General features: G+C 31.0%; 1 protein-coding gene across 2 annotated transcripts in view; it reads left to right on the top strand.

The window, feature by feature from the left end:
• Positions 1-6,424: 6,424 nt before the first annotated feature.
• LOC144850662 (protein CBFA2T1-like) overlaps positions 6,425-27,132 on the top strand; it is a 38,788-nt gene continuing 18,080 nt past the window's right edge. For both annotated transcript variants that reach the window (XM_078708020.1, XM_078708019.1), the window contains exon 1: positions 6,425-7,038. In XM_078708020.1, the coding sequence (XP_078564146.1) occupies positions 6,789-7,038 (250 nt within the window). In that variant the 5' untranslated portion in view covers positions 6,425-6,788. The remainder of the gene's footprint in view (positions 7,039-27,132) is intronic.

Here is a 27,132-nt window from a genome sequence, read left to right as displayed (position 1 = left end):
AGACCGTTTGCTTTTCGGTGAATGATTGACGCAAGATGTCGTGAATCTGTTGTTTGGCAGCAAGCCGGTGTTAACAAATTACTTTTAATCTTGAACAAATAAAACGAAAACGTGAAGATTTGTGACGAGTAGTGTGACGAACATGTCATTAACATCTTACGTGAGGCTGGTAGTGAGAAATTCTGAACAGGTGATTGTCGTTAATTCACAGCCTACTTAGAGGGCTTTTTAATGTAAAGTGATTACTATTTCCACTAAGCATTTGGCACATGCAGCTGTTCAGATTCAACACGATATATGTGCACCAAGTTTTCCGTGCTCTGAAGATTATCATAAATTTTCTTGCTTGTGCAGTAGTACTATGTGTGGAGGTTCTCATGAATTTGTTAACAACAACTGATGTAGGAAATTTTGAGCTTTTGCTGCTTGCTTGCAAAGTTTGTTTCAACATATTTACCATAGACGGTAGAACGTATAGATTTCAATAATACGTCTGCGAACTAATATATCATTCTTGGAACATACTATTCGCTTCATCACGACATTGACAGTTGACTCCAATAATTTGCTAGACTTGATTGGAATTTTTGTGTGGCTTCATAGTTTGTCTCCAGGTTAACAAGACTGATATTTTGTGTGTTACCAAATTGATTCTTATTTTTGTTTTTGATAGTTTGATTTGCGTACTACATTTTTACCGGTATGTGATTTCAATTTGTATTTTTTTATTGAGGCATTACTATTATAAATAATAGTAAAATTATAATCAAAATATTGTGTAATGAAATGAATAATTAGTAAATTTCTTAGATTTGTACACATTTTTAACTGTGCTGAACATGCTTGAAATGCAGGCTTATCTGATTGGCAAATGCAGCCATATTTGATGGTGGCTAGCTTTATAAGCTTTGATGATGTTATAATTGACCCTCTAGTCAATATGCTCTATGGTAAAGTATGAATTGAAAAGTCACTCTTCTCAACTATTCTTAATGGGAGCTTTTTGTGGCAGTATTATCGTTCCAGAACTAAAATGGCCATTATTTGTATTCTTATTTTATAAAAAAAAAATCTGTAAGCACAATTTTATCATGCATTTTATTTTACATTTGACATAAAATCGTCCAGGGTTGCATCTACAAGAAACGCCATAACATGTGTGCAGCAAACTCTTGTGTCGAGGTCAATTGAATAGTAATAACAATTAGATTAGCACTTTATATCTGATCATTTTATTAATATCAGTGAGCCAAAAAAGAAATTAGTCATCATTTAAGGGGAGTCATCATAATCTTATGATTAATAACATAGAAATTATATAATTTGATTGATTATGGAGAAGTTAAATTGATCATAGATCACTGTGTGAGACTGATAACGTGTTAAAAATATCAAAATTATCACTGAAAAAAAACTGAGGTGAACTCTGAGTAAGTCAACACACAATGGCATCCCAACCCCTTTAGTATTGCAAATGGTAAGCTTAACGTTTAGTACATTTGCTTTTAACTGAACCTTTTTCCCTGCCTCTCATTCTGCCTCCAACTATCCCACCCTGCCTCTAACTATCCCACCCTGCCTCTAACTATTCCACCCTGCCTCCAACTACAGTATCCCACCCTGCCTCCAACTATCCCCTTGCTTCCAACTATCCCACCCTGCCTCTAACTATCCCACCCTGCCTCCAACTACCCCACCCCTCCCTCCCTACCTCTAACCATAGAGATATTATCCCTCCCCAATTGATTATAGGTGAAGTCCTCCTGGATTAAGGTTGAAATTAGAAAGGTTAAACAATAACAAGTAATTGCTAGCAATGTTGTTTTTGTTGATACGGATACAGCTGTTCAAAAAACACTTGTTTTTTTATACCAACTACCACCATCTGATATATTATCCACCATTGAAAAATATCTAATTACTTATTACTTGACATATGTTATCTGACATAAGAACAGTCCCATAGTGTTTTTGTGTAATGATGATTTTCTCTCAATACACCTGACTCGATCGCACTTGTTTCGTGTTGACCGTCTCTTTCATAATTTATGCCGCTACACAGGTCTGACTATAATTATTGTTTAACATATGTTTTCTGACAATATGATGTGAGTTTATGTTTTGCAGATCGCAAATTAAGTCTGAGAATATCTGTGTAATCTATCGTGCCGTCTTTTCATATGAAAAGTATGGCGATGTTGGTCGGTTGCTCCATATATATTAAAATAGTTCTACAAGAAATTCTCAGAAATGTTTTTGAGAATTTTACACTAGCATATTGCAGAATATTATATTTTTTATGATATTGCTAGATTATACATTGTATTTAAATGAATCTTTCAAAATAATTCATTCATTCATGGACCAAAATTACTTGCGAATTTGTGTTCTCAATATGTACATGGTGTCAAGTAAAAATTAGTAGGGCAAACATCTGATCAATAATTAATTTGCAAAAACTGATACATGGCCCCAAAATTGTGTGTGGGAGTGATCATATGGAATTATTAATAATTAAATTTACTTTAAAACAAATGTGTTTATTTATGTTCTGTTATCTACTTCCTTATTTAATTGGTTAATTAGTTGCTTCCTTGTTTATTTCATCTTAAACCTAGCTGCAAGGTAAACTTGTAAATTAATTTAGAAAAATAAAAATACTGTGTATGTCCTCCATGGTGTGACTGTGAGCGAGTGTAGTTCCAAAGTTACATATACATATTATATTATATTCCAATGCTGGTATAGTAAATACCTAAAATGTTATTTAATAAACACATTTTAGATATTACAAAAAAAAAGTATATTAAAATTCATTGTAAAAATGATATAATAAATAAAAATATATTGTACTAAAACCTTTGCATTTATTTCCAAGTCACATTCGCATTCAAAGTGCATTACTGATATAATTATTAGATATTTCTACACTTGGATTTAAATAGCATTAAATTATAATTTGAGACATCCTCCCATACAAAAAAGTACCTCGCCTTCTTGAGTATGCAGGACTCAAAAAAGAAATTAGCTCCCTCGTCAGGTGACATAGGAACAGCTTGTGCTGTGATCTGAACACTGGTTTATTTCAAGAGCAATGATAGTAATTTGGGCTTGTAATCTGTACCACATGTGTTTCTCATTTCTGTGGTATTTATTCTCAGAGTGAAAGGTGACTGGAGGCTTGTAAATCGAGTTGATATTTGTCAGATTGCAAGGAAAAGCCCTCCACAGCTTAGACCAATCACAGCGCGCGGCTGACTTTTCGCAGGAAGGGACAGTTTATCTTGTGATGAGTGTAGCCAGCTGTGATTTTCAGTTGGAATGTTGTCTGCTCAAATGCATGCAGTGTAGTTTATGTGTTTAAACCAATTCTGGCAAATAAACCTCGGCCACTTGACCATCTCACAGCACTTTCTGTTCTCGCTTGAGATCTACCGTGGACCTTCATTTATTGGAATATTATTGCTTGGATTTTTATGTTTGATTTGTACAACTTTTGGATTGTTATTGCGGTTTGAATTTGTTGGTGTCTAGCTATACTTCCTTTTGCTGTTCTTTGAGTGGATTTTTATGTACGTGAATTTAGTACAAACTGTGGTATTGTCTTGTATCTATTATGTTGGACTAATAACTTCATAGTATTATCTGTTTTTATATATATATTTATCACTTTTACATTTAAAGGTTTTAAATGTTTAAATTTATTTAATTTCATCCGTTTAGCTTTAACATTTTCTTTTGGACACACTTTACACATGTAATAAGACTTTTATTAAAATTATAGTACTGTGAATTCCTATCTGAATTTTGTTTTTAAATTGTTAAATAATAATCACCACTCATAATCATGAGTGTGTCTTAATATTATATAGTTATTTTATTAACTATATGCTATGTATTTATAGTTATTTCAATTTTTTATGAAGTGTACTATGTTATGTTATGTGTTTCTAAAAATATATCGGTTGCCATAATATTTTTTTTCTACTGCGTTGATTTATAAACCATATTTTCTGATGAAAACGATAATAAAAATAAGCTATTTATTATCGTGAAATGTTGAAATTCCTTTACCAATGTTTAGACTTGTGTCCTTCATAATATTTACAGTTTTGTTAAAGACCCCTACCCTGCAATTTTGGACGTTTTTTGGAAAATAATACATATATATCACTTTAAAAACATTAAACCATGTCATTCCTTGTCTTAAATGTACGTTTTATGGTAAATTATGATAAAAAGTGAGAAACAATGCACTACCTAAGTAGCTCGCGGCGATCGACCTCTCGCGGACGGTCTTAGGCCTAGCCTAGCTAGGCTTAGTTTTGTAGGCCTAGCTGGTAAACATCGGTAACGTACGAACATCGTACGCTAGCTATATACCTAGCCTGACGTTGTATAGTTGCTGCATTAATTGTCTTTCTATTTTTGCCAGACTCCGTTGATACAAATTGGGGAAAACCCGGTATTTTCGCTGAAAAGTTAGGAGTCTTCCATTTGTTTTGGCCTCACGATCGATCGAAAAGTGGGCGAATTACAGGTGAAAAACAAAAATATCAATCCGCGCGCAATGCATTTTGGGATTTATAGCGGGCCGCTATAATTATTAGAATCGACTTATTTTTCACATTTTTAACCGTTTAAAGACGAAAAAAGTTATCGCAATAGGCAAAAATAGAAAAAAGTTATCGCAATAGGCAAAAATCTTAAATTAGATCTAAAAAACGTAGGGAAGGGGGCTTTAACCTATGTCAAATATGCTGTAATTCGCAGTTCCAGTAACGCTTTATAAACAATATGCCACTACCTACAATATTAAATAGATTGTTTAGTTTGGGTTGTTAGGTTTATTCGACTGGTCTGTCTGCTTGCTGTTTCTACCCATGCAGTGCTGCTGCAAGTTTGATAGATCTTTTGCGAGCAGTTTTAAACAAATCAATCCAATAGAATAAATTGTAACAGTTTTTATCCATGTTCATGCTCCTGTATGTAGTACGCATTATCACCCCTAGATACTGTACATGTATCTTTTACTTAAATATTAAACATTTAATTTTATTATAATATTACTGATGCTTCATATCTCACTTGTACTTATTGTTTTTTTGTAACCATGTTAAAGGTCTAAATGAGACAAGTCCTACTGTAGGTTGGTGCTAATTTTAGGCTCTGACTGTATAATAGTTGGCATTGCATTGAATTGAATTGAACCTTATTGAAAGTGCTCAGTGCAAATAGACAAAACTATATTATTGCCAATAATAACCTCCCTTTCCTTCGTTCTTGACGCTGCCTTCCATCATCTCTTTTCAAGCTTCAATTTTCTTCATTTTGTTTGCAAACTTTTCTAAAAGAGTAAGCATACCGTTCTGATTTCAGACAATTTTTATTTACACTGAACAGCTGGCGAACTGCCTGTTTTAAAGCCATCAGATACAGTTACCTTATTTCTGCCAAAATGAAATATATGATGCATAAATCATTCTGCCGACTTCCAACCAAACATGAATTGCCTAGTGACGACGTGATTAAGATAATGAATTTGTTTCTTTTAAAGTACTTGTGAATATTTAACCGCTGCTACTCGCAATGTCAAAAATATTTATGTTCTGTGATTTACGTTTTTGTTGCGCATATGTAAGGATTTACTGTCCCATGTTAAGACATTCTTAATATATAGTTAATACCCCACTGCATGTTATAATTATGGTGGATAAACTTAATACACGTTTTACCGTGTAAATCCACGAATAGAATGTATTTTCGTTTGTAATTATCAATCTTGTGTTTCATTATATATAATAGGCCTCGTTAATAGTGTAATTATTATTATCACTTTTTGTTTGACATTTGTTACAATTGTTACCGTCAATGAAATTTATGATGTAATTTTTATCACATCATTAACAAAGTCTGTCATCATTTCATCTTACACTTTTTACTACAAGAACTACATACAGTACCTGGATGTACTTTTGCAACCCAATCAGTCTCCTTATCTAGGGAAACAAGTGTTAAATTTAGTATTTTAAAAGCTGAACCGATTTTAATAGCTACCGTCCTTTTTGCAGAATGTCAAGATAAAGCATGTATTGAGCCCTGTTGTATTTTGTGTTAAAATATTTATTCATATGCTATTTTCCCATTTTGTAATTGTGTGTGATATAATCTTCTGTTTATACTGTACATAGGCCAGTATAGATGTAGTAAAAAGTGGATCCAAGAAAGGAGATCCCAGCTAAATGACAGAAAAATTGAAAATGTTCCCAGATAGATAGATAGATAGATAGATAGATAGATATGCTAAGTCATGTGACTTTGGCCACCGTCATGTGACAATGTTTGATGAATCAGTTTCCTATGTTGTGTTTAAAACACCTGTTATTCTAATATTTTTTAATTTAATGCTTTTTTCTTGATTTAGATTTGGGAAAATACTGTCTGTTCTTGGAATTTCTAATTGATGTCTGTGGATATAAAGCGTAAGGAGAAATAAAACTGGCTATGCTTTGATGTTCAACATATATGTTTGTATACATATTCTGTTTGAAGGAATTTTCTTGTTAGAAGGAGAAATAGTCAAGCAGAAGTTTTTCTAGGCTAGCTTTTGTCAGCTGCTTGAACTGTTGGTTAACTGTGTTGTTACCAGGTGTAGACCGGTAGCGTGTTTATGCTTACAGTTGGACGCCTGTAGTGGCATTTCTTCAAATTGTCTTGCCGATCGTGTTAAGTATTCCTTGGATCATAAATAAATAAACGAACGTGTTCACGCAAGACATTTTGCAAAGATGCGAAAAAACAGTGGAAGTCCTAATCAAAGTTTAAACAGAGTTGATGTTAAAAAAGAACAAGATGTTGATGCGCAGTGTACTCAAATTCCTAGCTCGATTCCCGGGCCTGTAATGCCAGCCACGGTAAAATCGGAACAGAAAACAATATCTTTGTCAAAATTAATGCACGCAAGAGCACAGAAAAATAACGATTATTATCACGGAACTGGAGTGTTTAGTTTTGAATTTCATCGCCAACCAAATACAAGTAAGTGGTTTTGTTGAATTTTTTACCTCCGTTTTTTAGGTGAAATCTTTGACCGAGTTTTCTGAATATTCTTTTAAAAGCTTTCAAAGATAATCAGTACAGGATTTTGATGATATATAGACTTTTTCAAGATTTTAAAATATTTTCATGATTTTAATGGAAAATGTACAAAAGGTTTTTTTTTCACAAATCATGAGATAAATTGACAATATAGTTTTTAAATTTTATTTTTTTCATTAAAACATAAAACAACTTTAACAAAAACTGGGTTTTTTGGTCTTTGTGAATATTTTTAAACTGATCCATTATTTCTGGCTGCATATTTTGCTCTATGTTATTTCAATGTCTCTCCATATAAATACACAAATTGAATTATATACTTTTTTAATCGGTTTAAAACATTTGCACAAATAATTTTTTTGTTTTTTATTGTTAAATAATGTTGAATATATGTGATTGTAGATAGAGTCCTTGTGGGAAATTGACCCCCTGCTGTGTTTTTTTCTGTGTCTCCTGTGAAATAAAGTTTAATAGCAATAATATTTAATAGACTATGGACCTCAAAAAATCAAGGTTTCGGTCTTCTTTTTCATTCTGTTTTTTAATTGCAATCTGATGTACCTTTTCCACCTAAGTTACATTTTCGAGGATATCATATCATCTTTAATTTAGATGTGTGCACATGAAGTTACACCTAGATTTAGATAGATTTAAGTTGTTAAAAAGAACCTGGATGGATTTTACACTTGTAAATCATAAATGTAGGCGTGTTTTTATAAACAAGTTCAGAATGTTGTTTAAAACATACATTGTGATGTGGCATTGTAGGTGACATATGGCAACACACAATACTTTATTGTCTTGGCATTCTTCACTCCCACATCAATAGCCTACCATCTGCTCCAGTTTCTCAGCCGTTTGAATCGAAGGTTTCTGTGAAACGACACTTAAATTGTATTAATATTTTATGAATTGAATAAAAATGATTGCGTCAACATTAAATTGATAAAATGAATGGATTCTCGATTAAAATGACAAAATGGCACTAAAAAATGATGAATAATGCAATAATTTTTTTTTAAATTACTGTTTTTTACAACTAAATATGTAGAAATGGAAAACATTCCTATCATTCATATAGAGTTCTTTGATTTCATTTCTAACATCATATCATAATTATGAAGCCTGCAGTATGTACAGTATAAGTATCTGAAAATGTACATTATGATACTGTGTTGGAAATTATTAAATGAAATTTGAACTCAAAGTTGTTAATTAGCTTTTAAGTAGTATGATAGTGTTATATATTTTGTTTCTAATAAATAATAATTTGGGAGTGAAAATAATTATTTTAAGAATTGAATAATCGTTTTTGAATCAATAAAAGTCTATAATTTGACAATTACTTACAAGAGCAAATACTTTGTTAGAATGTAAAATATTACAGTATTAAAATTAAAGTATTATTGAAAAGATCAGCTGTGGCTCTGGAAGCCATCTTCTAATTTGAAATTACTGATAGATCTAAAGACACTTTTCAATCTAATGAACTCTGATTGACCTCAACTTCTAGTCTGCTAACTCCTGCTGGGATTTATAGTACACCACTTCTGATTGGTCAGTGTCAGATAGTTTCTCTGCACTGCCTTGGAATTTTAAATGTTTATTCAGATGGCAAATGGATTGATGGAGTCAAATTTTAAACAGGTGCTTTGGTTGGATGAATGACAGCGGATGGTTATCAAGGTACCTAGGAGGTTTGTGGAGAAAGCTAAAGGCATCTTTACTCCATCAAAGTAGTCGTTTTATTGTTTTTCTTCTTTGAAATTGAAGCCAAAGTGGCAGCTGGCTATGATATCTTCATGAACATCAAATTCATATTTCAGCTATAAATAAGAAAATATGGTTGTTTTTTGTTTAATGTTTTTGAGCTATATTATTGCAATTCTTTTAATAACAAATTAAAGTTGAAATTTAGTACAATATTAGAAAAATTATCAGAAACGAAAATCTTGCTTTTAGAAATACTGTAAGTAAAAAAAACACGGCATAATCAATGTAGACACATTAATTATGTACATACGAATAAAACAGTAAAACATTTTTTAAACTAAAACTGGCAATAAATATTTTAAAGCCAATGAGAAAGTTAGAGATGAAAATCCAACAACACCAAGTATTGTGTCATAATAATATTGTTTTTCAAAAGAACAAATATATTGTTATTCATTTCATTTTTAGTTTTCCCGAGTGTGTGTATTACTTAATAATTATTGTAAATGTAATCAAAAAAGTAATTTTTTTGTTTTTCAATCATGAATAAAAAACAATAATGCTTTATTTTCTGAGGTTTTAAACAGAACAATAACATCTTTAAAATAGTTTACATGTTGATGTGTTATTTGAGTGTGATGTAATTGGTGATAATATTTTGCATGTGTTTGTAATTTGCTTGTGAGCCAATTGGTAATGCATTAAAAAACATCTGAATATGCCAATAACTGTACCACAGATGGGCAAATTTCTGAACTGTAGAGGGGGCTATTATAGTTAATATTAACAGTAGACGGAGTGCATAATAATACATTATTTAAAACTAATTTTTCGAATTATTACACCTTTTAATAATTTTCAAACTGCTAAATAATAAAATATAACTATTTTAGCAACTATTTCAATAAACATTTGTTTTTGAAGTAGAAAAGATGTTGATAATTTTATGAAAATGTAATATTTTTTTCTGAAGGCACAACAAGCTACATATTTTTCATTCATTGACATTTAATATTTAATTTATTTAATTGTATTAAATTGATTAATTTAACATTTCTACTAAATAATTAATTTGATATAAAAGTTGATTGAAACTAGTTAAATTAATTTTCATAATTACATCTAAATTACAAAAGTACAGATACTCATTGAAATTAAAAGAATATCATTAATTCAAGCTCATTGATTGGTCAAATAATATGTACCTATGTGCATTGAAGCATGAACAATCAATGAGTAAAATGTAAATGAAGCTAGGTTATTGATATTATGGTAGGACTATCCCCATATGGTAGCATATAGTTAGATAGGCAGATGGTGTTATTCTTATGAGAACTGTTACCACCTGGCAAGTTTAAACAGACTAGGACCATCCCAGTGTGTTGGTGTCGTGTAACGAGTTAAAATTAATTAATATACAATTGGTTACTATTATTATATAAATGTATAGAATATGTATCATTATTGTAACATTATACTTTTGGCACTTTTGGCCTTTCATATCTGGCACGTGGATTTGACACAACTGAAGCTCTACGAAATAAATATACATCTAGTTTGCCAGTTACATGTCATTCGTCCTATTTGTGACCTAATTACACAGACTATATACTATACATTTGTGGTACTATTTTATTTGTTAAACTTTTTCCAGGCTCAATCTCTGTCTCAAATTATGTTTGTGTTTTGTTTTGGTTTTATCTAGATATTACAAATTTGTTTTTTCCTGAAAATGTCATTCTTTTTACCACTTTTTTACCTAAAAATTTCAAAATCTGTCTTTTTATTTATGTCGTTAATTTACCATAATCATTTTTATGTGTCAACAAATCAAATTTTATGTATACCTTACCTCAGTATTTGAAAACGTGATAATACAATTTATCATTAAAATAGATTGTTTCAAAATTAATTAGAAATACTCATTATTATATCTCTTTATGTCTTGCCATATTTGGGCGTATTTCCCACACTAAAACGGCCATTCGTAGTTGTTTTGTAGACATTATTTATTAAGCCTACTAGATTGTGTAATTGTTCAATGCAATGATCATTAATTTTGTTATATCGTTTGTCAGTTCAATACAACTGCAGTGATGTCATATGGCACTTGTTTATTGTTGTGTGGCGGCCATCAATGCAATGTGTGTGTTTTATTGAATTGTTTGTTGTTCTTAATAGTATTTCATCTGTTGTGTACAGATATAGAATTTCTAGATAATATCATGCGCAGCTGTTAAGGTTTACATGTTGGTTAGCACGAAAGGAAAAAAGCTTGTGAATATGGAAGGAAAAACTTATGGTGACGATGAAAATGAAATTTTGGTAATTTTCATCATTTTCATAAATGATGGGAGATATTTGAAAAAGGCTTTTGTGAATTTAATTTTGATAAATGAATACCGAGTATTTATTTGTAATGTACCAATTTTTCACTTCATATGTTGGCTGAAATAGAAAATGCACAAACCAATTTAAATTTGCAAGCAGCTTGAAACCATTCTATACCTGTCAGTATACACTGGAAATGCCATTAGCAGTTTGTTGAAATCACCAAACTAGGAATAGGCCAGGACATTACCTATTCTCTTCTGTCGGAGTGTCCCATAAGGCTGGACAATACCAGATGCTAATTGCTGCCTGAGATAACAGGCTAGCCTATACCACTGTAGGTCAGTTTCTGATACCCTGAAAGTAGTCTTTTTTGTTTCCTCTGCTACTTTAATAGAAATTCATTCAGATCACCCACAGACAATGTTAACCTTAAACGCATATTTTTTTATACTGTATCGTTACTTTTTACAGTCATGGAGGAATTAACTTAAGAAAAGCTAAGGGTTCTAAAGCTACAGTATAGAGACACTGTAGAGGGTACTAGTAGGTTTTAGAGCAGGGAAGAGTGAGGTGGTAGGTAGGCTGGATTTAGATGAATGATAATGGAGAAATTCAAGGAGGTAAAGAGCTTTAAAGAGGAGTGAACAAACTTTATAAGTGAATAAACTTTTATAAGTACACACATTTTTTTAAGTTAGCAAACTTTTATAAGTGAACAAACTTTTATAAGTCACGAACAAACTTTTATAAATGAACAAACTTTTATAAATGAACAAACTTTTACAAGTGAACTAACTTTTATAAATGAACAAACTTTTATAAGTAAACAAACTTTTATAAAGTAAACACATTTTTTTAAGTTAGCAAACTTTTATAAGTGAACAAACTTTTATAAGTCACGAACAAACTTTTATAAGTAAACAAACTTTTATAAATGAACAAACTTTTATAAGTGAACAAACTTTTATAAAGTAAACACATTTTTATATTGTGAACAAACTTTTATAAGTAAACACATTTTTATAAGTGTGAAACTTTAGGATGATTATCATGGAAGTCTATGAATAAATATTTGTTGCATTATAATAAATGTTAACAGCAATGATATGATGATGATGTAATATATTCCATATTTTTACAATCAAAACTGGATGTCAGAAAATTAACATACAATTGTTGGGACAAATATTGTCCTCTTCCTAGCCAAATTACTTGAAGAATTGTTGAACTTTAGCTAGAAAATATCTCCTTTTTGTGAGCCTAAACCACCTAAAATTATAACAACAGTTTACCACTATAGTATTATACTGGACCATATTGTATGTTGTTTATTTTATTGATTGATTGTGATAGTGTAAACGTGTGCAGTACGTCCCTTGTGATCCCATGGCTGTCATCGGCATTGTTGTTCTTGCACGCATCACACTTCTATATCCACTATTAATATTAATTATTAATAAATAGCTATTGATGTATCAAAATAAATTGTATGACTGGTGACACCATGGTTAATGTATAAAATGAATACAATTGTTCTTGCACTACATTTTATGTGCAGGCCATTCAAACTTGATTATGTTGTGAATCATGAATTTAACAGTCTGGTTTTTTACTTGATTCTGCAAAGGAGAACGCGTGTACTAATAATTCCGGAGTAGAGGCCACACAATGCCTATAACTTAAGCCCCTCCTGAAAATAATGTTTTGAATAAATTAACAGAATCAGCTAATTGTTGATGAATAATGAATGAATAAATAAATAATGTTATGAATAAATTAGCTGAATCTACTAATTAAACTAAGTAAATATTTATATCATTTGTGTATTAGTACTTATACTAGTATGAAGTAATTGGCTAACCCTAAATCTTGGTTCCTACTTTGATGCAAAGTAACGCAATGACATAGGTGCAATGCAAGTCAGTTGACCAATGAAAGCAAGAGTTTCTGATACCCCAAAGTAGTCTTGTTTGTTGTTGTTTTACCTCCTTGCATTGCGTCCAAGTAGGAACAACGCTTTAACATTCAATTTTTTAAAATATTAACTTGTACATGGTTTTCTTCAAGCTTATTAAATTCCAACTTATTTATTCAAACAACATGTATGTAAAATTCAATTTCCTTTTCACGCAATACAACATTTGTGAACAAATATTTGACACTATAAATTTTGTTCCCACAATTATTTTCTTTAATGAATTATTGAAATTATCAGTTAATGGTGTTGGGAAAGCTGACATATGCTGAAATATCTATGAATAATTTGCATCTGTAATAAAATAATGTCATGTAGTAAAACTAAAGTCTCTTATTTTTGCATACCCTAAATTTTTACAATTTAATAATTCGCTAACTGTATACTATATTTTTTTTATTGGATATTTTATATATTAAACTATAGAGGGCAGTATTACTATTTTTTATTTTATGTGGAAAATTTTTTTAATTGAATTGCGCTTTACAAATGTACAATATTAAAGTTAAATATTAAAATAATTTTCAATTATTTATGTTCATTTTTAATAATCTTAAATTTAATTTTGTAAAAATATTATAGTAATAAGATAAAATAGAATAATATTAATTCAAAGATTTCAGTGCAATTTGGTGAAATTATTAGAAATTCAACAATGATAATAATACAGGGAAGGTGCCAAGCATTAAGGTGTGGTTAAAAGAAGTTTTTACAGTATTTTGCAGTAAAAATTAAGCTGGTTATGTTGGTAGAAGTGACCATTCCTACCCTACCAGTTTATCCATCAAAATGATAACACAATAATGATGATATTGAATGACAATTAAAGTGTCTAGTAATCCAAGATTTTGAAATGAATAATTTATATTTATCACATACTCTGTTCAAGTACTCTGTTGTAATCCGAAACATTCGCTAATACTTGTCAACCGGTAGTCAACACACAACAAGGACCCGCTGTTCAAACGTCTATTAACCACGTCAGCATAACCGGTATTGATTAAGACGCAAACAAATTCAGCTGAATAAAGTGTTGAAACGAGAATGAAATTCGACGAAAGAATACAAATTTAACGAGAAGTAAACAGCTGGCGTGAGTCTCACTGTCCGTGTCTAAATTCATCTCATTGCAAAGTTTGTTTTACTAACGGATAAATGCATCATCACACCTGGTGTAGTCCACGCTCATGAATAATCAAGTTTGTGAAATAGTATGCGATGCCATTAATGTAACGGTGGTGGACAAGTGCGTTTTCCCTTAATGTCTTTTACTTCGGTCATTGGATGCTGAATCAATTGGAATATCCGTCTTTGTTCCCTCGGGAATATTTCTAGCTGTTACAGCTGGTTCAGTACCATTTCAAGTACCCATTTAGGTTCATGAGTAGAAAATAATGTACATAACTGTATTAATTGATTATGTTAGTACTTAGACCACTCTCTGGTCTTAGCAAATATATTGACATGTGAAAAGATGGTTCAAACAAGTCTTGGTTGGTTAAAAAAAAGATTAATATTATTGGTCAAATGTACACTGCGCATTTCAATTTTAAACAGACTCGGGACACGGGATGCCGGGTATTCCTAAACCATGCAAACCCTCGCAAAACCTCCAAAAAATATAGCAAACCCCATTGAACCTACATAAAAGAGTTACCCTATAATATGATTCAATCACTTTTAAGTTGGTTCAATGGAGTTTGCTATGTTTTTGGAGGTTTGAGGTGGTTTGCATGGTATAGAAATTATCCACCTTGCCCTCTTATTCTTATGTATAGTATGAATACATTCATGTACAGTACAACCATGTAAATTTCCTGCGGACAGTGAAATCTGTATCTATTGTGAAATGTTTAGTTTAATGACATTCACCAATTTCTAAGTACCATGCTTTTTCAACAACATACATTTATTGTTTTAGCTTTTATTTCTTTAGTTTATTTCTATCCTAACCATTTATGCGCATATTCATGACTTTGAGAATAGAAAGTCATTACTAAATGACTCCACGGAGTTTCTGATATAAAGAATAAAATGTGATTTGCATCATGAAAAAAATAAATACATAAAAGAAAATATTATATAAGCAAATGTATTATTGTACAATTTAATTTACTGAGGAGATATTTAAATAGATACTGTTGTCCTCTCTAGGGGTTGGAAAATATCTCTTGTTTTAGTTAATTTTCCGAGTTTAAATTGCCTCGTTCTCCTGGGTTTAATGCTGTATGCTGTGTAGATAATGGAAATAGGAATACAAAAGATATTTACAACTGTACTATAGTTCAATCAGAACTTTGTTAAAAAGTTATATTAATAACTAACTTTTTATTTATCCAGATTAATTAAAGTACTGATGGGGGACCGTGTTAAAATCATTCTACTGTAACTCCATTTTATTTACTCTTTGACCTGTTTGTGCAATTGTTTATCAAGCTGTTATTGTTCTACAAAGTGTGATACATTGCTGCAGTAAACAAAGTAGTTACTGCAGTAAACTGTAGTAAAATAAATAGTTGATCTCTTTCTGTTTTATGTGTGTATACTAATGTACATAGTTGTTGTTTCAACTGCAACATCCGTATTGTTAGTTGCTTCTGTAAAATACTCTAATACAAAAATATTATTGTACCTAATATACTAATTATGTAATACTTTTTCAGTTGGTTGAATAACTTGTTACTTGTAAAGGTAACCATTCTAATTAATATAATGTTATATATTTCTAATTCACTCAAATACAAAAATACTACTGTGTACCTAATACTAATTATGTAATATTTTTAATATATAGTTCAAGAAATGAATACTTCTTTCTATCATAATGCATTGAAAGAGAGAGCCATATGACGTCCTTCTGTCATCCTACAGTATAGCACCCCCACTACATTTCACAAAGCAATTTATATTGTATGTACTCTATATCAAGAAATACAATTACTTTCTATAGCGACAACGCTCCCAATTTACTTAACGCTAATTATGATGATTGAAGTAATTTCTTTTGGATGTTTTTAATCAGTACGAGTAAGACAGATGCGGCGCAAGTAATTCCACTGATTAATTGTCCTCCTGCTTCTATTACTTGTCGTAGACCGTCTAATAAAATAATGCGTTTGTTGTGATGCACATTGGCTGAGATAAATTTTAATATTTTAGATAATGTTGTAGGAAAAGACTGAGTACTTTGAAAATGCTTTTTACTTGATTAGTCTGCACGTTCGGTTGTCTTGTTTGTTGTACTTTTTGAAATTTTACTTGATTATGTAATTTATGTAATTTAACTAAGTAATTTTTTGGTGAATTTATTTTTTGATGATAAATTCCCAATTTAAGCAAACATTTATAATGCTATACCATCTGTTATGAACAATAGAGATAAGCAAAAATAAATTGATATCCGTTATATTGACTCAAATATGGCTTAATATGGTTTTAAAATACCATTAGAAATTAATTTCGTTCTTTTACCTCCAAGTTAAAATAATAAACCATTGGAAAAAATTAAAAGTTGGATGCGAACAATTAAATGGTATCTCAACATGAAATTGATCAGCTGTTTTTAACCATATTTTGGGAATGGTATTTAACCGTTTATTCCTCCTATCAAGAAAATGTCTTATTCACACCTTGTTACCAGTTATTTCCCCCTGCACTAACAGGGTTTTGTTCAATAAAATACTGTACATTTTATTAGACTTCAAAGTCAACAACCAGTTGTATTACGACTCTAGCTAATGATAAATGATGTGATTTAATTCATTGTGAACCCACGTTATGTTACCCTCGGCAGAAGGGCGCCGCATAAACGATCTCCCCATTCATTTTATACCCATTCTTATCATGAAATGTAAGTATTATTAATTTTCCGAATGTAGTCATAAATTGAATGGCTTATGTCTATATGTCTATGCCATTCTTGGTAATCTGTTTAGATGTGGCGTCTCACTTGTCTGCATTTCGGTCCCTTGATTTTATTATAACTGCTAATTTATAATAAAGAATTAATTATAAATCCAAAAATAAATTCTTGGAAAAACTAATCACAAAATTCTTTTTATAAATCTTTAGCAACATACGGTAGTGTTCTTTATACTGTATCTGTTTTTTATATGTGTATAAAAAAAAGCAATTTTTAAATTTGCATTGGTTGATTGCATCATACCAAATGGTAAATCAATTTGCTTTAAATCCAAGTTTACCACTTAAGGGTAGGTAGGTTTTATTTGCAGGTAGGTCTGGATCTGCAGGCAGGCCTGTAGAAAAAAATACCCTGGGGGCAGGCCTGTGTAAATAGAGACAGCAGACTGGGTGTGTACCATGCAAATTTACCAGTCAACTCAGTTTCAACGCCCTACCTAAACCAGACAAACCAAGGAGTTGTTCAACCCATTTAAAACTTGTTAAGGAACAAATGAAGTTTATCTTGGGACGTCCCTAGATAAATGTACCTTATTACTCATCAATTTCTTTACCTCATTATTATATCGAAATAATTAACACTACAGTCCAATGGTTCTTTTTAATCCATTTCCGTTTGTGATGTTTGAAAACAAAGATTATCTGTACCCAAATCATATGAATTAGGAGAATATTTTTGTGTGCATCTTCCGGAATTTAGCCATGGAGCAGAACAGGCAGTAATACAGGAGGTTTTTGAACGTGCAGTCACCAACCTTGGTTTTTAAATTGTACAAAAAAAAACTTCACAAAAGCCTCTGCCTTGTAGCTATATAAAAATTTGGTGTGCAAAAGAACCAGTAATGAAATTAACCAATCAAAGGCAAGGATACAAATTCACCTTTTTTTCTTGCCTGGATATACAGTACTGTACATGTGATAAATCAGTTATGTTTACTATTGTTTGTACCTTTATTGGGGAACATTGTAAAGTCAACCACCAGGTGTGAGACATTTCAATTACCAACACACCTCAAGTTGTGATACTTCCCTTAGGATTAGGAGACCAATGCCAAGTGGTTGAATGATTTACCAGAGTTTCTAGTCGTTGACCTCCAAGATAGAAGATACAGGTATAATGCCTCTGTGGCTGTGTCGACAAGACATGCACCTAGAACATCCGAAACCCCTTCAAATCTAGTCCAACGTTCACGAAAACCGAACACCACAGGATAAACAATTAAAATTTTTGCGAGAAAGTGGCATGATTTGGATACAATTCTTATACACAGTTCCAAAGAACTGGTTTATACAATGCAAATTTTCAGCCGCTAAATCTCTGTACAGCCAGGTAGCCATTTTGCAATACTGTACATACTTCGAAAATAACACATAGAAATAATAATTATTTGTTTGTAATACAAATGAAATAAAACATTCAATATCATAAATTCATTTTATGTCCTTATGGTCATCAATTTGATGAGTTTCTTTATATTTCACCCATATAAATTTATTTGCTATTAATATTTAAAGGTTTTGACAATCGAACAGATGATGCCTTATGTTAAAAAGAGTGTAACCTTTAAATTTTATTGCACTAAATAATTCACCATGAACAGAAATTAAATAACAGTTTAAATTCTTCAATTGCATTTCCAGCGTAACCACTACCACATCTGCAAATAATCTTTATTCGGATTAATAAAACATATTTTTGGTAGTTCAAGAATCTATTGTGTATAATGACCTATTATTCGGAAGGTTGTAAACTTAACCAAGACATGTGTTCAGCAAATGTTGTTAATACAAACGCAGACAAGAAGTATTTGAGGAATCCGTAGCTAAGGGACCAAGTAATGACGCATCCATCACATTTAACTATGGAATTTCCATAAAAATGTTTACCACCTACCAACTAAATTTACAAAATAGGTTTTATTATTTAGATGTTCTGTGTAATAGTTTAATAATTTTTAATAGTATACCATTCCTGCTGATCATTCCTTGTTGAAATACCCCGCTGCAGTAAATAGCGCAGCACTTAATAATTATTATCCTACAAAATATACAAGATCAATATCATTAGGCCTTATAAATATAAAGAAATTGATCAGTTGCACGTGAACATGAAACATCGTGAACATGAAACATTGTGCAGGGAATCATAAAAATCTAAGGCTTGCTGACAACACAATGTAGGGGGTTACAGACAAAAATGTTTTTAAAAGTTTAGAAAGTTTAATATTGACACTAGGTGGGTCTGTGTTCTTGATATAAAATATAAAAACCTAAATTTAATTTATTTTGTATTTAAATTTTCTGAAAATCTTTGTAATTTATATACCATATTTTACATATATTGCCATATTGTCATTGTCAGTTAAATGTAAAATATGGTACTGTATGTATTTTTTACATTTAATTTTTATACTAGACCTACTTAATGAATATTACTTAAGTTCATTGAAGCAAGGCACAGGTAAAAGGTTACACATCCTGGTAAAGCACAGGTGTATATTTAAATGAGTTTCTTTTGTTTCATAGGTATTGCACTTGGTGTCTTTTTCAAGACAGTCATTTAATAACGTACTGTACACATGTACTAAAACCCCACAGTGTATTGCCAGCAGCTGATATATGAAACATGCATTTGTTTTTATTTGAACACTCGTATACATGCCAATGTATCTTGTGGGTATGGGTTACGATGCCTTTTAAAAACTAATGGTGATACTGACCCTATATAACCCCAATAAACCTAAAAACGAATGCATTTATAGAGTAAAGATAAAAAAGATGTTTGTATTTTTCATCCCCACGGTGATATTTGAGTTGTCAACAATGTTTGTAAGTAATGTTGTTCAGACTATTATCATTGGCAGTTTGCTTTTAGGCTTAACATGTTCTTAGTGCTAATTGGTTTTGTATTTCATATGTCCATTATGGAAAGAAATTCAATGTCAATGCATGTTTAGTGGTCATAGTTGAGTATTTACGCTTGAAATTGAATTTGATAGAATTGTTTTTTTTTTTGGTGATCAAGAGGTATTCACTTATGTGTTGGGCCATTGGCCCATGGTTTCCTCTTGGGCTATTTGCCAAATTTTAATAAATATATAAATCGATGTGGTCATAAAAAAAGTGTACCCATCGTTTTTGGCCTCAATTACGTCCACATAAATAAAGTTTTTAAGATTAACTTGTTGCTGCTATGACTTCAAAGAGATTTAAAATAAATTTATTGTTAGAAGGTTTGCAAGGCGAAATCATTTGAATGGGCCTGTTTCTGCTGCAACTGCTCAAAATACGGTATAAAAATACGGTATAAAAATACGGTATATTTATACCGTATTTTTTAGTACCCCGTTTCTGCTAACAATACTTCTTGGGTGGTCGTGTTAAATTTCATCATTTTTACCCAAATTGTCATTTATTTGGTCGATAATTAAAAGTCGCAATAAAGGAAGTTTTACGCCTCACTTTCAACAGCCTATCCCTAGTGATACAGATGTTGTGAGAGCACAGAAAACATCGTAATGGGGACAAGTAATTCGTTTCCTCCCCGAGTTATTGTCTTTTGCAATGTTACTGCTTTCGCAGGCTCTTCAGCTTTGAGTTTACTTGCTTTGGAGACAAGTCTATTCTGTACTCCTGCTTTATTTTTAGAAATGTCTTTATATGTTATATGTATTTATGTGGTTGTCCCTTTTATTACCTTTTAGTTGGCCGGACATTTTAGCTTGCCCTCCCTCCCCACACAGATTTATATAGTAAATACTGTGACGTCTTCGCTCCAAATTTTCGCCGAATATATCTATACACATGTGTAAAACAGCTGACAGCGACAGAAAATAAAAACACGATGTTGACCTCATGTGGCAGGTCAAAAAAAATACGGTATTTTTTATTGGCAGCAGAAATGGGTACAAAAAATACGGTATAAATTTGTAAATACCGTATTTTATCCACAAATTTTGTGGGGAAAATACGGTATACAAAATACGGTATTTTTTTTATGAGCGCAGTTTCTGCTGCCAAAAAAATACGGTATAAATACGGTATTCAAAAAATACCGTATTAAATACGGTATTTTCTTGGCAGCAGAAACAGGGCCAATATCAACATAGATGGGAAATTTTATGTTTTCACTTTTCCAAAAAGCTGCTTTAGAATTACTTCAATATGTTTCATAGAAAACGCATTCCAAAGTCAACATGATCTATCAATCAAAAGCAAGACATTCCTTTTCTAAATCATTGCCTTATGTAAAATCTTAATATATTTCACATATAAACTACAGCTTGTATCTATCAACGTATTAATTAACATATGGGCAACAGATTTGCAAATGATTGACACATGTAGCAACTGCAGACTTGAATTTATATCTATTTAACATTGATATCCAGTCACTTTTCATTTAGAATAGGTGGCAGGTATATAACATTAATGTTTCCCAGCAGTGTCAACTAAACTCTCAAAGTTCTTATGTGTTAACATTGGTAATGAGACGCTTCAGGTTTATTATAAATTGCACATAATAGCAGGTGTAATCATGAATGCTTCAAGTATTTTAATGACATTGGTAAAAGTCACTTTCAGGTATAATAATGGTATAAAAACCAGGTGTCTAACATTACATATCTGTAAATTGATTGTTAACATTAAATGTTCATACCAGAAATTACTGATGCTGTGGTCACATTTACTAGAGTTATACATGAATAGAATGGGGTTAAGGCAATCCAAATCACTCTCTTATAGTTATACCTCCATGTTGTTAAGTCTGATATAACTCTATAATTCTGATGTACAGTACGTCTGATATTAGACAAATACCATCCCACCAGATTACTAATATTGTAAAGGGTTAGTGTTAGGGTAGAACTGAACGAACTGCATTGTAAAAGTAACAGAAAATGAAATGACGAAAAGTGGAAACAAACAATAAATAACAATAAAATCCTCAATAGATCACAACATGAAAACTATCTTTTAGTTTATACATTTCATAATATGACTGGGTTCATTTAATCACAGAAGACTACATACATTGTAACAGCCTGTATAGCTAATTAGTTTACAATTAATTAAACATTTTTCCTGATTACTGATGTAAATTGTGATTGTCACTAAGGTTGTGATTGTCATTGAGGTTTCGATTGTGACTGAGGTTGCGATTGTCACTGAGGTTGCGATTGTCACTGAGGTTGCGATTGTCACTGAGGTTGCGATTGTCACTGAGGTTGCGATTGTCACTGAGGTTGCGATTGTCACTGAGGTTGCGATTGTCAATTGTCATTTACGAATTTCAATATACTGGTATGCAACTGACTCAATTGGACATTTATTATTTCAATTTTATTATTTATTCCTTTGTGTAATATTTGTGGTGACTTTTTGTAGCAATAAACTTTAGGACCCTGGACTTTTTCCAGGGTCCTCTCAGAAGCTACTGTACTTCAGTCAGTTGGTAATGTTAATACAAGTATAATACTTAAATGACTGAGGATGAAATATTATGGGCTGCCACCTATGTTTGACATGGATATCTTGCCAACCACCCTTAACTTGTAAGCGTTTTAAAGCCTCTGTCAACCTGATTCTATTCCAAAAATCTTGTCACCTACTCTTAACTTGTCTGCAAGTTGAGACAGACTTATATTTTATTATGTTTTTAAAAATGAAAATGCTTGTCTCTCTTTTTTTTTTTTTAGACATACTTATATTTTATTATGTTTTTAAAAATGATAATGCTTGTCTCTGTTTTTTTGTTCAGCCAGCTAATAACCTTTTTCTTATGTTGTTTAAACTACAGTACCACCCAGCTTCTTGTATAACCCTGGGCTCTATTCAAGATGCTATGTAACTGTAAGCATGATACAATTGAATACAAAGGGGTATTGTAATCCTGCATGCCAGAGACCAGAGAAGTGAAAAACCAGGACTCTCCTCCAACCAGCATATTACAGTTTTCTCATGACCAAATTATTATAAACAATGATTTATGGCCAACCAATTACAGTTACTCTTTCTGTTTATGTTTTGTTTGTACTATTTATTTGTTAAAAATCTAGGGTATTACAATTATTTTAACAAAATGTTTATTTATTATAGACTTTTTTAATACTACATAATAATTATTCACTTTAATGAAAAATGATCAAAATAAATAAATAACCCCAAAAAACTAAGTTCAATAGAAAAAAAAATTCAACTGGATTTTGGTTAATGTATGGTATGCTATATATTATTGTTTTTCTTTTTTTTATTGATTTGATTGCGTTTCCAGTGTTTCCAGTGTAAATTCAAATTTCTGGCTAACAATGTCCACTTTTATGAAAAGCCCAATTTTTTGAATGAAGTTTGAAGATTAGGAAAGAAAATTCTTGTTTTAATTTACTATATGAGGTAAAAAAACAACCATCTTTCTAAAATGTTTTGGCTTTTATAAATATTTTTTAATCTTAAGATTATATAAAAAATGTCATATAAAATGGATGTCCCCTTACCTGAAATACTAATTATAGATATATATTACTATAATCATAAATAATCTTGATAAGCTCCTGATTTTAAGTAAGTAATATTGACTTCCCTCCCACTCTGCGTTTGTCTGCATTCTTTGATTGATGTGTTTATGAATGAAAGTTTTAACAAGAACATATTGAAGATTATTATTAGAGGGAAAAAACAACAGACAACATTTTCTCCATTATTATCGGTAAAAATTACCGGCTACTTTCATCCAAAAAGATAATACTATGACCTTTACAGAGATGATTAGTTTTGCCGATTCTGATTATTTTTCTGTTGAAGGCCATTCTCAATTTCTGTTTAACTGTAAAATCTTTTTAATGTTTATAAATGAGAGATTTTTTTCAATGTATATTGTACCATTTATTAAATCATTTTATAAATTATAAATCTTATTTTTCACCTTTGGCTAAAAGATTTAAAGTAAAAGTTATCTTGTCTTTTTGCGTATATGAGTATGAGCCAGAGGGAATACATAAAAAAACATTAGTTTATGGATTTGTAGAGAAAAGGTAATGATCTTTCTGTCATTACAGGTTTTCATAAATAACTGTAATATTTAAAATCATGAATATTAGCTTCCATTTTAATCACAAACTTATTTATAAATAAAACATAAATTTCAAGCAAGGGAGAAGTGAAATTCAATAGTTTATTTTGTATCTTTTTGATTAAATTCATAAACTTTGGAATTAAGCTGTTTTTTCTCATTTTTCTGAATACAAAAGAAAAGCATACTGTAGGAATTTGTAAATTTTAAGAAAAAATTCTGCTTAATGTATAATATATTTTACAACTAAGAATTTATCTAAATATTAATCATAATCATGTTTAATTGAAATCTGATTTATGAAGTTATTCATTAATATTCCAAATGCTTTCCCTAACTCTGACATATTCTGAAAATTATATACATTTTCTATATGACCTAATGGTAGGTAATTGGCCTATCATGTGAGAGGAATGGGTTCGATCCTGTCTGTGGGTAGGCTAGGGTATACTGTTACAATGTTAAATGCACAATATAATTTGATACTAGGCTATGTTTTTGCCTAAACCTCAAAATGGAACACGAGGGCAAATTTATAATAGCCATGCACGCAGTAGTTCCAGTCATGTACAGTTAGTCTAATGAGAAGATGTGTATATCAGCATGTGTTTGTACTTTTCGAATAGTACTTAGTAATATTGGTTTCGTTAATGGGCGATAGAATTGATTGATACCATTTCGGTAAGTAGTCAGCTGCCAGGCTGTGTTTGCGTGGGATATTTTTTTTTGTGTCAATTAAGAAGACAAGAAGGAACTTATTAATTTAAGACGTTCCCGAACAGTGACACTAGTGCATACTGTATATTTTAATTTTTTTTTCTCTTAATAGTTAAACATACATATTTCTTGTTTCATTTTTTAGCCAACTGTCAATATCTACCGATATTAATTTAGAAGGCAAAACTTTTGCAGTACAATAGCAATACAATACCCCTATAATTAACAAAATAATGGTATCTACTATTTTTAAACAATTATTGCACATAAGGACGAATTTGATCAAATAATTCGGCCAACTACAGTACAGTTTTTATGTACATCTATAATGAAAGTGTTATTGAAAGAAATTCATATACATTATTATTACATTAGTTACGACCATAATTTGTTTTTCTAAATATAATTTATGACGAATTCTAAACTACTCATGAAAATAAAATGCATTAGATATATTGATTATCAATGAACCTCTTGGGAGACAAAATGTAATAAAAATGATTAGTTATAGTGCCTATTATTCATATTTGTCAATTTCATTTTATATTATAAGTTTAGGATAACATCTGTCTGGCATTTCATCAATTTTAGACAATGTTTTAAGTTGATTAATATTTTTTAATGCTTTGTTGTTTGAATGAAAATAACTACCTACCATTTTGAAAATTATAGTGTGAAACTAAGTAATTGAGAACACTATAATTATTAAGCTCTGTCTACACTATCAAACATGACAAAAACAATGTGATGTGCCCATATATATGCTGAATCTCAACATTCATTCACTCATTCCACATTTATTCCATGAACTGCATTGTTTTGTCAATGTGCCATGAACATCAAATTTGTGATAGAAACCGGCGCAATATAAGACTTATTATTAGTGTGCATAATTTCTTCCATTTTTAGTTGGTATCATTGTTTAAATATATACAATTAATTTAAATTAACTCATCACATCGCATGGTCAACTGTTACTTTGCAAATTGAAATGTAAATATTGCCATGTGATGTAATTAATAATTATTGTGTTGATTTGTGACGCAGTTTATTGCACGCAGATCATTGCAAAAAAAATAAATGTTGACTTATTTGGGCCACCTCCAAGTTGAATATGGACCCCTTGAATACTTGCCAATGGTAATTGTATTGTTGCTGGTAGAAAAAAAATGGGTAATTGCAATAACTGTGTTGTAAAGGAACCAATAGAAATTGGCATTATCGTTTTTATGCTTTTTATCTATATTTACTGCATATATGTTGTGCAGTTAATGTTGAACTTAACTTGCATATAAGTGCTGTTTTATAATAATAAGTACAGAATTTGCATAAGATGAATTGGTACAAAATTGAAAAGAATTTGAAAACCTATACTGCTAATACTTCACAATATAATATTACTGACATAATAGAGGCTTAGCATCAGGTTGCAGAGAGGAAATTCACTATTACTTGGTGTCTGTCTGTCTATCATAGCGGGAGCCAAGGTGGGGCCCAGTACTTCGAGGCCTCTCCTAAATTTTGAAAATTACAATGCAATTGATAGAATGGCACTACATTGTTTAGGCCCTGGGGCCCCCATTTCAAAGTCCCGGATCCACCATTGTAATTAGGTAGGATAAGATATGGTAATAAATCTATCATACATTTTTACAATGAGAAATACTCAACTAACTAAAATGAAATAATAATACAGACCTTTATTGAAATAATGATTAATATGAGTAATATAAATTATTAAATTGAGAGCCCCAGATGTGCATTCTTATGAAAAATGAAACAATAAGGCAGGTATTAACATGCAAAAGATTTGGCGATTATCCAGACTTCTTGTACATTTGCTGGTTCCATGAGGCCTTGATGTTGCAAGACTAGTTGGACCAATTTCAACTTGAATCAGCTGTATTTAAGTCGAATGAGTAATAGACAATTAAATAAATAAATACAAATTTTTATTAAAAGCCAAAAGAAATCTGTTTTTGCTGGTTGCATGTTATTTGAATAAATCTTCCGCATATAAATAGTTCCAATATAAAGTTTCTCAGATTATTCGGTTTCCGTACACCATTGATCATGGTGTGGATTTGTTTTAACTGATCATTTTAGTTCTAATTTATTACGGTAAAATTTAATCGGTGAAATTGTGTCTATAGCCATTGTAAAAGTATAAGCTAAGTTTAATATATTTTTACTACATTTTGAAAACTAATCTCTTTAATCTGTTCTTTTATTTCTTCATATACAATTTTATTTTGATTGCTTGCATCTCCCACCCAGCGCAGCATAACTGTTCACAAACTTATCC

The sequence above is a fragment of the Antedon bifida genome, chromosome 8 (genome assembly GCF_963402885.1).
Source record: "Antedon bifida chromosome 8, ecAntBifi1.1, whole genome shotgun sequence".
Taxonomy (NCBI): Eukaryota; Metazoa; Echinodermata; class Crinoidea; order Comatulida; family Antedonidae; genus Antedon; species Antedon bifida.
The sequence above is the reverse complement of the archived record's forward strand: the minus strand, read 5'-3'. Positions and strand labels throughout refer to the sequence as shown.